This window comes from Martes martes (assembly GCF_963455335.1).
Source record: "Martes martes genome assembly, chromosome: 12".
NCBI lineage: Eukaryota > Metazoa > Chordata > Mammalia > Carnivora > Mustelidae > Martes > Martes martes.
Window position 1 is genome coordinate 15,902,027 of NC_137900.1, and position 13,041 is coordinate 15,915,067.

The 13,041-nt window shown below is 42.1% G+C and overlaps 1 protein-coding gene across 2 annotated transcripts in view; it reads left to right on the forward strand.

The window, feature by feature from the left end:
- OSTF1 (osteoclast stimulating factor 1) overlaps window positions 1–12,805 on the forward strand; it is a 52,654-nt gene extending 39,849 nt beyond the window's left edge. The window contains exons 7-11 of one of the 2 annotated variants that reach the window (XM_080819406.1): window positions 77–126; window positions 3,200–3,278; window positions 5,857–5,955; window positions 11,798–11,828; window positions 12,249–12,805. In XM_080819406.1, coding sequence (XP_080675532.1) covers window positions 77–126; window positions 3,200–3,278; window positions 5,857–5,955; window positions 11,798–11,828; window positions 12,249–12,288 — 299 coding nt within the window. In that variant the 3' untranslated portion in view covers window positions 12,289–12,805. The remainder of the gene's footprint in view (window positions 1–76; window positions 127–3,199; window positions 3,279–5,856; window positions 5,956–11,797; window positions 11,829–12,248) is intronic. The other variant, XM_080819407.1, reaches the window with a different exon arrangement.
- The last annotated feature ends 236 nt before the right edge of the window (window positions 12,806–13,041 follow it).

Consider the following 13,041-nt stretch of genomic DNA (forward strand, 5'->3'; position numbering starts at 1 on the left):
TTTAAAACTATTATGCCTAGCCTTATCAGCCTTTTCTTTTTCATTCTTAAAAAATATCTCTCCTTTTTAATTTCAGACGTAGTGGAAGTGCTGTTTACTCAACCGAACGTTGAACTGAACCAACAGGTAAGATTGTTACACGGAAGTCGGTGGTCATAACACACCTCCCTTGTTCTCGGCTGCTTATGGGTGGCTTATGGGCGTGCAAAGGCCTGTCTTGGTGCCTTGAACTGACCTCTTCTCATTTCCTATCTTCCATACACTTTTTTTTTTTTTAAAGATTTTTATTTATTTATTTGACAGAGAGAGACATAGCGAGAGAGAGAGAGCACAAGTAGAGGGAATGGGAAATGGAGAGGGAGAAGCAGGCTTCCCGCTGAGCAGGGATCCCGATGCAGGGCTCGAACCCAGGACCCTGGGATCATGACCTGAACCGAAGGCAGACACCTAACAACAGAGCCACCCAAGCGCCCTTATTTCATACACTTCTTAATCAAAACACTACAAACACATGGTTAAAAAATTACTATTGTCCTGAAGTCCAAATTGTATAAAGCCCAAAATGCATACCATAGTCCATCCTTCCCATGCACTCCTTCTGGCTGTTAGCGCTTTCCTCTTGCCTTCATGTTACTAAGGAAGATGCCTACAGAGCTGTCCCCTAAGTCAGTATCTTCATAATGTTCTGGTGTCTTGTCTGAAGGCTTTAGCTTCTCCCCACCCCCACTCTGATCTGCCAGCTCCCAACCTTTGCTCCTCTGGTCCTCTGCCAAGTATCCTATTAGAGTTTCCGGTATGTTACTCTGTAGAGTAACCTTGTAATGCTTACAAGTATTATGGCTAAATATTGCTCACTGTTTGTGTCATTTCTCTTTCCGGCCTCACTTTTATTTAGCTGGTTTTTAGTTTTTGTATCTCACTGGAGACTTCCACACTGTTTCATGTTCTCTTGACATGCTTTTCCAAAATGTGTAAGGTAACTGTTTTCTCCCCACCCCCGGTCCCACCCCGCCCGGGAATGGTACTGGTACCTCCCGATGTCCTCGTCCTCATTCTCTGATCTGAGCAGCTTGGTCTCTGCTGTCCTTTGCTGTCTTCCTGCGAAGCCTTCACCTCCCTCCTGTGATATGCCTTCACCTGTCTGCATCCTGCGTCTGTCCTCCTGTTGTTGAAGAACCTCTTCAAGCAGATTGCTAAGAAAGGGGTCCAAGGGATTGATTTGGCTGAGAGAATTCCAGGTTGAAAATGATTTCCCTTGGAATTTTGCAGGCAGGCCTCTAGGGTACTCAGTTTTTAGGATTGCTTTCGAGAGGTTTGATGCCCTTTTGATTCCCATTCTTCTGCATGTGGTCTGCTTTTTCTCTCACCCAGAATTGTCCCTCTGTCCGTGGTGATCTGAAATTTTACCATGATGTGCTTAGAGTAGATCTCTTCCCAGGACTGGTAGTGGACTCTTTCAGCCTGGAAAAATATTGTCTGGGGTTTCTTTTCCAGTTTTTACTGACTGTTGTCTTTGTTCTTTGGTTCTGGAATGCTTGTTCGTAGTGAGGTAGGACCTCTTAACGTTGAGGCTCCAGTTATTTTAGTTTTTCTCAGAGATCTTCTTACCTTTGTATTTTATCTTGGTTACCTCTTTAATTCCTTTCTGTCCTGTGTAAGTTTTCTGCTGCTGTGTGACAAAACACCACAGGCTCAGCAGCTTAAAACGACACCCATTTGCCTTATGCTTTCTGTAGATAGACTGGAATTCGGGGTGTGGCGCAGCTGCACAGGATCTCACGGGCCGGAATCAAGGGATTAGTTGGACTGGGTTCTCCTCTTGGAGCTCAGCTCCTGTTCCAGGCTCACTCAGGTTTGCCAGGAGGATTCAGTTTCTTGCACCTCTAGTGCTCTGGCCCTTAGCTTTCAGAGGTCACCCCTCTCCACAGACATTTCACAACATGGCCGTTTGCTTTCTTCTTGAAGGCCAGTAGGAGATTGTGTCTCTGATGCTGTCCCTTTGGGAAAGGGCTTACCTGATTAGGCCAGGCCCACCCGGTATAATCTCCCTTTTGATGAAGTCAACATCAACCGATTAGAAACCCAATTAGGGGAGTGATATCCCATTGTATTCCTTAGTCTCACCCATACTCAAGGTGGAGGGATTCTTCAGGGGGTGGATCCCAGGAGGCAGGGACCTTGAGCACCTTCTTAGAATTCTGCCCACTAAAAGCTTTTTCTTTTACTCTGATTATTATTTTTAAGTAGCATTTTTTTTTGTTCCATTATGCTCTTTCATGTTATATCTCAGATCTATGAATTAGAGCTTTTTAAAACATTTTCTGCCATTCACTGTACTTTGTCTTTTCCCCCTGAGCTCCGTTAATTTTGGTTTGATCTTTTCTCAAATAATGGAGGCTTTGCTAGTACCTGGTATTTCCAAATACCTACTGTCTGAAGTGTGATAGATCTTCTGCCTGCTCACGGGGCTTCTCTGTAGGGTGACGTAAGATCTTGGCTGTTTCGCTGGGTGATACCCAGATGTCAGCATGAATACCCTCTTCCTCTTCTGCACGTGGGGCTGTTCAGCTCCACTGGAGAACTGTCCTCCAGCCTTCTGCCTAGGGGTAGATGCTAGACCGTGCACACCGGGGCAGCTTACTGCTCAGCTTGTCGGTTTCAAGCTTAGCCACTGCTTTTAGCTCCTGGCCTCACTGCTACCTTACCTTGTACCTCTACATCTTGTGGGCTTGGAAATGATCCGGTTAATTTCTCGACAGGGTAAGTCTGCCATCTGCACGGGGTCAGCTGACAGCAAGGAGTGAGGAGGGTGATCTAATTACTTCCATAAACACTTTCACCCAGTACTCTTGTTTTCACTCCCACGCCTCTTGCCTGCTCCAACGTCTCCGGGCATCTCCAGTTGCTAATTCATGTAGGGTTTCTGCAGGGACAGATCTGCTTGCTTCCTCCTGGTGTCTCCTGCGGGCACCTGCAGGTCCCCTGGTGTTCTGCCCAGTCGGTTTCTGCTCCTCCGTCCCATCCCCTCCCCCCAGATGACTCTTTTGTCGTCTTGTGACTCTTCTTTCTCTCTCTGGAATTTTATGATCTTGTGACTTGTTCTCGTTGTACGTTTACTTAGAGTGAACCTGAATTCATGCACATTTTCAATCCACACTCTATCTTTAAAATGCTGCTTTCTCTCTTTAAATCACTATAGAACAAGTTAGGAGACACAGCCTTGCACGCTGCCGCCTGGAAGGGTTATGCAGATATCGTCCAGTTGCTTCTGGAAAAAGGTAAAGGGTGTGCCCAGTTTATTTGGCCTTCGTGTACCCTGGGAAAATAGGCTACATTCAATTATATTATTTGAGATAGTAGGAAGAATAATAGGCTCTGTGTTTTGAAACTGGGATTTTAACTTTCACTCTGTATCACACGTTGTTACAATAAGATGAAATTACAGTATTGAGGTGATTTGTGTGAAGTTTTTCATTTTAAATTGAAAGTTTGGTAAGCTTTAAGGTTACATATATTACTTTTAGGACTTGTTTATTATATATTTCTGCAGGATTAAAGGGCCTTAGAAGAAAGGTGTGAGTGTGTGCGTGCCTGTGTGCATGTGTGTGCAGAGAAGATTCTATCTCAGAAGGCTGTGTGGGTAAAGTCGCTGAGGTCTCTGTTCACACAGGAAAGTCTTGATAGATAAGAAGGCAAGCTGTAGCTATAACGTCCAGCTTTGAGCTGAAAGTGCTAGACGGACGAAGAATGAGAAGATACCCCGATTCCCTATTTCTCTACAAGTCAGAGGGGACAATGAAATTATGGGCTGACCATCCATCTGTCCATCCACTTGTCCCGCACATATTCATTATAATCCTTTCAGAGGGCCAGGCACCGCCCCCCCTTCCTGTACCCTGGTCCAGAAACCTATGAGTTGCTTAAATTCCAAGGTGTCCTATGGATGTGCTGTCATTAGGGCTCCTCGGAGCAATGTTGTGGGATATATGAGGGGAAATGTTACTGGTTTAAAGTGTGTTGACGTAAACCTCAGGTGTAAAAAAGATCTGCGTGAGCACTGCTATAGCGCCCCCTCAAGGTTATGCCTAGAACTGCGCCCTCTGTGCCTAAGCCACTAAGCGGGGAAAATGAGCCTCGTCTGAACTGAGATGTGCTGCATGTGTAAAATGCACGTTTTGAATGTCAAAGACTTGGTGAAAAAAAGATGTCAAGCATCAAAACCATTTTTATGTTGGTTCTATCGTAGACCAGTCACCTTTTCGATACACTGGGTTAAAGAAAATGTATTATGAAAATGAATTCCTCTTTTTTGAAATTGTGGCCACTGGAAAACTTGAAATGACATATATGGCTCACATTGCATTTCTCTTGGGTAGTGTGGGTGGAGAGGGACACAGGAAATGGTTATTTCTTCTCTTGCGATGCTGGCTCTGAACATTTCCTGTCCTGACAGAAATCATGTACATGAGTTCTAAAGTGTAATTTAATGTAAGATACACTTAGCCACAGAACTCTTAACCCTCAGGATTTTTTTAAACCTGTAGCACAACAAGAAAATGAGGTTTCTAGACCCTTCGCTATGGGTAGATCTGAATCTGCTCATGAGGGAGATTTTTATACACAGTCGCCATATTCCTAATTAAATAGGCCAAGCTTTCTTAACTCAAGTATTTTTGTGCCTTTGAGTTTCATACATTTATTTATTTTTTTGCTTATGGAAGAGGATGTGGTTACAAAGAGAATGGCACTCTCCTATACTGTGGCAGAAAGTGTAGATTGGTAAAGCCTTCATGGAAAGCAATCTGACAGTAGCTAGCAGAATGAAAAATGTACATATCCTTACATTCCAGCATCACTTCTAGAAAACCAGACTTCAGAAAGATGGTGTTCAAGGAGGTTTACAGAAGTGCTGTTTGTAATAAAGGAGCAGCCTAAGTACCCCTCAGGAAAGTGGGTGATTAAATAAATTTTGCAGTGTCCACAAAATTGAATACTTACAAATGTTTAAATAATTGAGTTATAAGGATGTGTGTTAATAAGGAATAGTATGAAGGAATACCACTATGTATTGTCAGGTTAAAAAATCAATTTACAGACCAATATATGTGCTATGAATTTGTGTATATATACATAGATGTTTGTGAATGCATTCATGCACCTAAGGGAATGAGGGTTGATGCCCACTTGCTGGGAATGGTTTCCTGTGGACAAGCTAGAAGAAGGGGAAGGGAAGGCATGAATTGGATGAAGTGGGATGTATGCTTCTATTCAGCATACTTCTATATTTTTAAATCTCTAACAACAAAAATGTACTCATAAATTCTGATGTAACTTTTACCATTGTGAAGACGAGGAAAAAAGCAAGTAGAAGCTGGGCTGTGGGGACAATGGATTGCCTCTAGGTTTTATTGTGCGACTTTTCTAATTTGCACAGGAGTCCACTTACAGATATAAAATATTAATCCCCTCAGGCACCAGCCACGTGGTATTTTCTCAAAAAGCAACGGGTGTATTACATTGAGTCTCCAAAACTAGTGCCAAGACACTGTGGAGTCTGACTGGCTCAGGATTCACCTTGGGGAGGGCCACCTCCCCGCTGAAAACTCACATGCAGTATTCTAGGCACTTGAAAGGAGAGGGTATTTTAATGGTGCCTAATTATCAGGGGTACAGCAGCAGGCCCCCTGATTAAAGACGCCAAGTGGGCTTTTACTGTTCTGAAAAAGCTGACTTTAGCACGAGAGGGGTTTTCTAGTTTGTTTGGCCCCAAGTGATTAGTTTGAGTGGAAGGAAGATTGTCTGCTACTCTAGATTCTTCAGAAACACCTGATGTGCTTTTCTTGTGTTGCGGGAAAGGTGCGAGAACAGACTTAAGAAACAACGAGAAGAAGCTGGCCCTGGACATGGCTACGAATGCCGCCTGCGCATCTCTCCTGAAAAAGAAACAGGGCACAGGTATTCAGCTTTCATTCTTTCTTTTTTTCTTATTTATTTATTTATTTGACAGACAGAGATCACAAGTAGGCAGAGAGGCAGGCAGAGAGAGAGAGAGGGGAACGGAAGCCGGATCCCTGCTGAGCAGAGAGCCCGATGCGGGGCTTGATCCCTGAATCCTGGGATCACAACCTGAGCCGAAGGCAGAGGCTTTAACCCACTGAGCCACCCAGGCGCCCCTCAGCTTTCATTCTTTGTTCTCCTCTGGCACCATCATCACCAAAGGTTATCATCTTAGAACTGGGCAAAAAACCACTTTTCTCAGGAAACTCTTCATGTGGTTCTGAAGTTAGGTTTTATCTCCTGGGTCTGATTTGGAACGTTCGCCTTAGAAGAAATATCTTCATGCAAATAAGTTGAAGAGACATTGACCTTTTAGTATTTTTTTGTATGTTTCCTTTGTTCCTTACAATCAGGTTGTAATCACCTTGCTTTCCATGAGAGCCCTTATCAGAGAGCCATGGTCTCCATATCCTCATTTCAGATAGGTTTTTACCAGTGGTTATCTCTAAATATATTTTTTTCAGTTAAGCACTGAAGAGCTCCATGGTTCTATTTGGTTTTTGTTTTAAATGAGAGTATCAGTAAACAATAATCAGAATATTCTAGACTTGGTAAGCAATTTGATGTTTACTAACAGACTCTGTGTGGTTTTTAAAGGTAAAGTTTAGGTATACATCCTTAAAGATAAAAATATCTGTTGGTGTGGGAGAATAGGTTTGAAAGAAAAAAATGAAAGGTTTGTGTGGTTGTTTTGAAAAGGTGTCAAAGAAAAGGTGTTAAACACATTTGCCTCCTTCATGATTACTATTCAGAGACTGGCTGTTTATTGGACCTCTCAGCGCATCACCTACTGAACGAACCATTCCCCCTAAAAGAAATGCTGGGAGGATGTGCTTTAACCCTCCTTCCCATTCCCCTGTCCTGTCTCTCCCTTTCATCCACCATCAGCCTCCTGGCCCACGAGGAATCCAGAGGTAGAAAAAAGAAAAGTAGGAGATGATTTGGTTGGAGGGCACATTCAGTTACCGCCCCCGCCCCCCCAGGCCTTCCTCTACTCCTATGTTTGGCTCTCTAACGCCACTTTGAAGGAGAAGCCAGTGATTGATGCATCTTTCCCACCATTTTCTAGAATGGAAGCTAGTATAATGGAGAACTCACTTTGTACAAGTCTTTATTTCACATTGCTACTCGCCATTCCAACCCTTCTCAGTGTTGCTTTAGAGTCGGAAGTTGAGACTGATCCATGCTGGTGGAGAATCACCAGATCAGCTTCTGATGCATTTCCGGTGTAGAGGCTCAGTGCGTTTGTTTCCATTTTAAGCTAAGAGTCCTATCACTGTCAGAGTTCTGAGCTTGTGTGACGAGGTACTGATTTCTGTTTCATCATGTGAACCACACTCCCATTAATTTTTGAACTTTGGGAAAGCTTTTTTTTTTCCTTAGCTAAGTACCCTTTGTTTTATGAGAAGAGGCAATGTTATCTTGTCCTATGGCCCAGTTCCAGCAGAAACAACAAAATAAAGTCAGTCCTCTGGTTTCCTGCTTTAGTCGATCAAAAATCGCAAACAGAGCCTATCTCTTCATGACTTACCAAGGGAGCCGCCAGAATTATCCTCCTTGTCTGTCCATCACCAAATTCCCCTCATAGCCCTCCTCACGAATCTGCTGTTCCTTTGTTCTTAACTCCAGATAGGTCTTTGTTCCAGATTTTTATTTCTTTTAACTTTTAGTTCAGATATAGTGTAAACCATTAAACCATTAAGAAACTTGGGTTCCTTAATTATTTAAGCCATGAATTCTCACTGGCAGAGATAGTGTTTCTTTAAAGTAATTATTCATGCATAGATGGATTGAGGGTCTGCTAAGGGAGTGAGAAAGTATTTACCAGCTGAGTGGTGCTCCTTAGCAATCCTACATTTTGATTGAGAAGCCATATATGTAGCTATGAGGGAGAAATACTTTTACTTGGAGCCTGTCTCCACCTTCCTGCTGCCTTGGTTGGTTCTGGAAGTCGGACTATGGCCTAACTTCCTTTTTCTGCCGCTGACTTCCTGTTGCTATGTGGGTCCCTTCAGAATGTCCTGATCGTGGAGTAAGACTTCTTATGAGCTGAAGGTTATCAGAGACTCATGTGTACTATAAGCTTGATCATGGTAGACAAGGAAAATGCCACACTTGCATTAGACCCCAGAGAGCTGTACCCAGAAGCCTCCACATGGGCAGCGGGAGCTGGGGGAGGCAGATGGCAAACTGCTGTTTCCCCCCTCACCTTTCTACAGTCTTTGTAGAATGGGGCTGGGAGGAAAGTCTCTTTTTCTCTGTTCATGCCAAGTGTCTTTAGGCTACTTTCCTAAATTTATATTGATTAGATAATGGACTCATTAATGAGGTAATCTGAGGGCCTGGCACACAGAGGCAAGAAATGAATTTTCACATTTCAGTTTTCATGTTACCTTTTTCCTCTCTTTTTTCTTGCTTCATTCCATAATCATCCAGTAAAACGTTCCAATTTGTATTGTGATCCTAATTGGAATCAGAGTTGACTCTTGGGCCATATAGGTAATTATCAGTACAAACTCTGCACTGGAAAAAGTGTATCCTGATGGTTTTTGCCCACTTTTAAGAGCACATCTTGGATTTTTTGTAGAGAAAAAACAAGTCCCATTTTGTATTTACCTTGGGTAACTTTGGGATACGAGTGTGGGACCAGGGTTCAACCCTTCCTTAAGGGTTCCACCCTGTAAATTCTTTTTCCAGTTTTTACAAATTGGGGCATAATTTATATTAAGTAAATATATAAATCCTAAGTTTATATCTTTATGTGTATGTGTGTATGTGAGTGTGAGTGTGTGTTTTAACTGTGCTCACACCTATTTGCCACAACCCAGATCGAGGTAGAGCATATTTTCCACACCCAAGAAGCCCCTTCCATAGTCTCCCTTTCTCTCATCATTTGCCTGTGCTTGAACTTGATATAAATGGAACCAAACAGTATGTACTTTTTTGTGTCTAACTTCTTTTCACTTAATCCTCTATGAGATATATCTAGGTTACTGTGTCTTTCTTTCTACCACTTATTTATTTATTGTTTGTTTGTTTGTCTTAAGTACTGGTGCTTGATTTGGGACATGCAGAGCCAGGTCAGTGACACTGGGGAGAAATGGAAGTGATGTAGGGAAGAAGGGGATGTATCACTAGGAGATACATTATTATCATGGCCACAGCCCAGGATGGGCACTTGGCCGTGTGAGAAGTTTCCAGAGAAACTGTGCCTGAGCTCAATCCATGAAAGGAAGGAAGGTGGAGGAGTTTATTTGCCTGGCTCATTCCTGTCTCTTGATTTCCTGTCAGTAACGTTTGGACCATGGCGAGCCATCTTCTCTTGCTAACAGGAGAAACGAGGTGGAAATAAAATGCAGAAGTAACCATGGAAGGACAAAGAATATCTCAAGTGGCAAAACATAGGATCGTAGTAATAAAGTAGAGTAGGAAAGAGCTTTGCTATTGTCTTTTTGTCTGTAGCTCCAAAAGCTGCTTTTCCTAAGTTTACAGCCAGTCTGAAGTTTGGGAGTATGTGTGGGATAGGACAAAGTATATTCTATCCAGGTCTCCGAACTTCTCATAAGGAGGATGGGCACGAATACTGAAACCTGGAGACTTCTAGGAGTTTGGAAGCTGCTGTGAAATCTTTGAAGTTTGCCTCTGTTCTGCTTATATCCACTTGCTCCTTTATCTTTCCTTCTTGTAGATAAATCCATTTCAACTTCCCTTGTACCAACTCTCCCTTGTCCCTTCCTTTTTCCCAATAATTCTAAATTCATAAAGATCATGGCTGAAAAACTATAGTATCTTCAGCATGCATAAAATTAATAATGCCTTCGTATCATCAAATAAATCTTGTCATTGCCCAAATTTCCCCTTTTTTTCTCATACATGTTTGTTTATGCTTTATTTACCTATTTTTTAAAGATTTTTTAAAAAAGATTTTATTCCTTCATTTCACAGAGAGCGAGAGATCACAAGTAGGCGGGGGGGGGGGGGGGGCGGGGGAGGAAGCAGGCTCCCCGCCAAGCAGAGAGCCTGATGTGGGGCTCTATCCAGGACCCTGAGATCATGACCTGAGCCAAAGGCAGAGGCTTAAACCACTGAGCCACCCAGGTGCCCTTTATTTACCTATTTTTGTGTTTACTTGTTTGTTTATAATTTAAGTCAGAGTCTGAATAAGGTCAGGCTCTGATTGGTAGGTACGTCTCTTAAATCATTGCTTTCTCTCCCTCTCCTTTTCCTCTCTTTTGCTAGCCTGGTGATTTACTTATTAAAGAAGCTGGGTCACTTTTCCTGAATTTTCCAGTCTAGACATTGCATATGTGCCTCCCCATGGTGCTGTTTGTCATGTTCCTCTTTCCTCTGTATTTTTGTCAGTTGGTGTTAGATTAGAGCTTTGATTAGATTTTCCATTTTATCCGTCTACCTAAGGGTTAGAGGGAAACTAATTCATGAAGACAGTTGTTTCATCAGAGGCACAGAATATCTGTCACTTGTCCTGTGACATTAACATTCATCAATAATCATTATCTGGATCCACTAGTTCACGAACAGTTGCAAAACGGTGATATTTGAATTCTGTCACTCCTGTCTCAGTTATTAGCCAGAACATTCTGTTAAAAAAAAAATTCCCTTCATCCATGGCTTGATCCCTCAGAGGTAATAGTTTGTGCAATAGGGGCAGAATAAAGGCTTGATTTTTATCCTTTGTTAATAAATTTTCAAAATAAGGTACTGGTTCCCTATTGTTCTCCAAAGAGGACTGGTGAATTCTCCTTGGTATATGTCAAAATACGTGCTGTGTTTCAATCCATTATATTTAGTCCTTATTTTTTTTAAAACATTTTATTTATTTATCTGACAGAGAGAGAGAGAGAGGTCTCAAGTAGGTAGAACAGCAGGCAGGGGCAGGGGTGGGGGAGAAGCAGGCTCCCCGCTGAGCAGAGAGCCCAATCCCAGGACCCTGAAATCATGACCTGAGCTGAAGGCAGAGGCTTAACCCACTGAGCCACCCAGGGACCCCAGTATCCTTATTTTTTAGAAAAATTTTTTGAAGATTTTATTTATTCGAGAGAGAGCCTGAGCACAAGCAGGGGGAGCTGCAGAGGGAAAGGGAGAAGCAGACTCCCCACTCAGCAGGGAGCCCGATGTGGGGCTCGATCCCGGGATCCCACAATCATGACCTGAGCTGAAGGCAGACTTCTGCCTTAACTGACTGAGCCCCCCAGGCGCCCCTAGTATCCCTATTGATAGTCCCTCTTTGACTAGTGGAGGCCTCTTCAGGTTGGATCATGAATCTTTAAAATGATGCTCTCTTTGATAGCATCCTTGTTTTATGCTGGTTTCCAGGTGAATCTTTTATATTTTCTGCCCCAGACTTGGGATCAGTGACATCTCCAGTGAGCATAGGGATTGAGTGTTTAGAAACCATGATCACATACATTTATTGAACTCTAACAGCTCTTATACTTCCATTTCCGTTTCCCCCTAAAATGATACCTCACGTAACCTGTTGCTTATAGGCATTTAACTAGACACTTGAATAGGTGAACAGTTAAAGATCAGATGCCTTCTTTTTGAACCCTGTCCAAGCCTGATTTAACATATGGTGAGGTACTGTTCTTTCCGTTTCACACTTTTATTTATTTTGTTTCATTCTTTTGCTTCTGAGCCTACTTTATCCGTAGTTTTAAAAATGAAACTGAAGCTTCTGTGTTTTCATTCTCTTTCTTTTCCTTTTTTTCCCCCGCATTAGTTATCTTTCTACCCAGTGACCTTGCCCTCAGGTAAGGCCTCGCGGGCTGTCGACTGACCGAAGCCGCGTGTGCGCACTTGTCTTTGGGAGAGGAGGTTGGAAGTACACTGCTCGGAGTGGAGGGGCTTCCCGTGTGTTCCATGCTGGTCATGGTGCATGGGGCTGGTTGCATTTTGTGCAAGGTAGATGAATGGTACATTAGCATCACATGCTTTATTTTTTTTGCACGTCTAGGGAACATGCAGACATCTGTAATTGTCAGCCTCTGTGGCAGCAAATCCTCAGCAGTTAGGCAAGAAAGCAAAAGTTGGAAAAGATCCTTGGGGGAAGTACAGTCCCAGGGTCTGAGGAAAGATTACAGTTTGTTGAGCTATCAGGAGCTTTGAAAGTGAAAACAAAATCTGGGCAATTTGTAATGTCTCTGTTTTGCTCTGCCCCCCATTCCGTTTAGATGCTGTTCGAACATTAAGCAATGCCGAGGAATATCTTGATGATGAAGACTCCGATTAATTCCCTTCTGGAGATTCGAGAGCTAAAACATCTGTTGCTTTTGCCATTCCAAATCCTTTGTCTTTGCCAGAAGAGTGTTGGTAACTGTTTTTTGTCTTTTTTTTTTTTTTTAAGTCTATATGAACATGGAAGTATTGCACTGCATTTGCGTAGAACGTGTAAATGGGTAGGTTTTCACCTTCAGTTTGCCAATAAGTGACTGGATACTTTGCTGTATAAAGTACATTTTTGTTCACCAGAGTAGAACAAGAAGAGATTATTTCTATTTATCAAGTTTTAAAGGAATTAAAATTTTTTTTTCTTTAAAAAATCAGAATGGTTTTTGGGTTTTTTTTTTTTGTTGTTGTTTTATTTTTGTGTTTTAAGTTCTTTACCTCAAGGATTGAAATATTTTGAATGGATTTTTCAAGGGAGAAATGCTTGTTATAATAATGAACCAAGAGACTTAACAGAAAATCGTCAGCTATTCTGACAAAAATAAACATTTAAGAGACTGTATTCCTTTTGTCTGTTTTTGTGGATCACTATTTGCTGGTAAATAAAGCTCTTTATATTTAGGTAAAGGCTGATTTTATTTTTTAAGTCCTATTTTATATTTATTAGCACAAAGGAATCAAGGTAGCCACATTTCTGTTCAACTTTATATATTTGCTTTAATCTGATTAAAGTTGAGACAATAATCATGGAGAAGATACATTTATCATGAAATACATAACTTCAGTAATTATTAGACT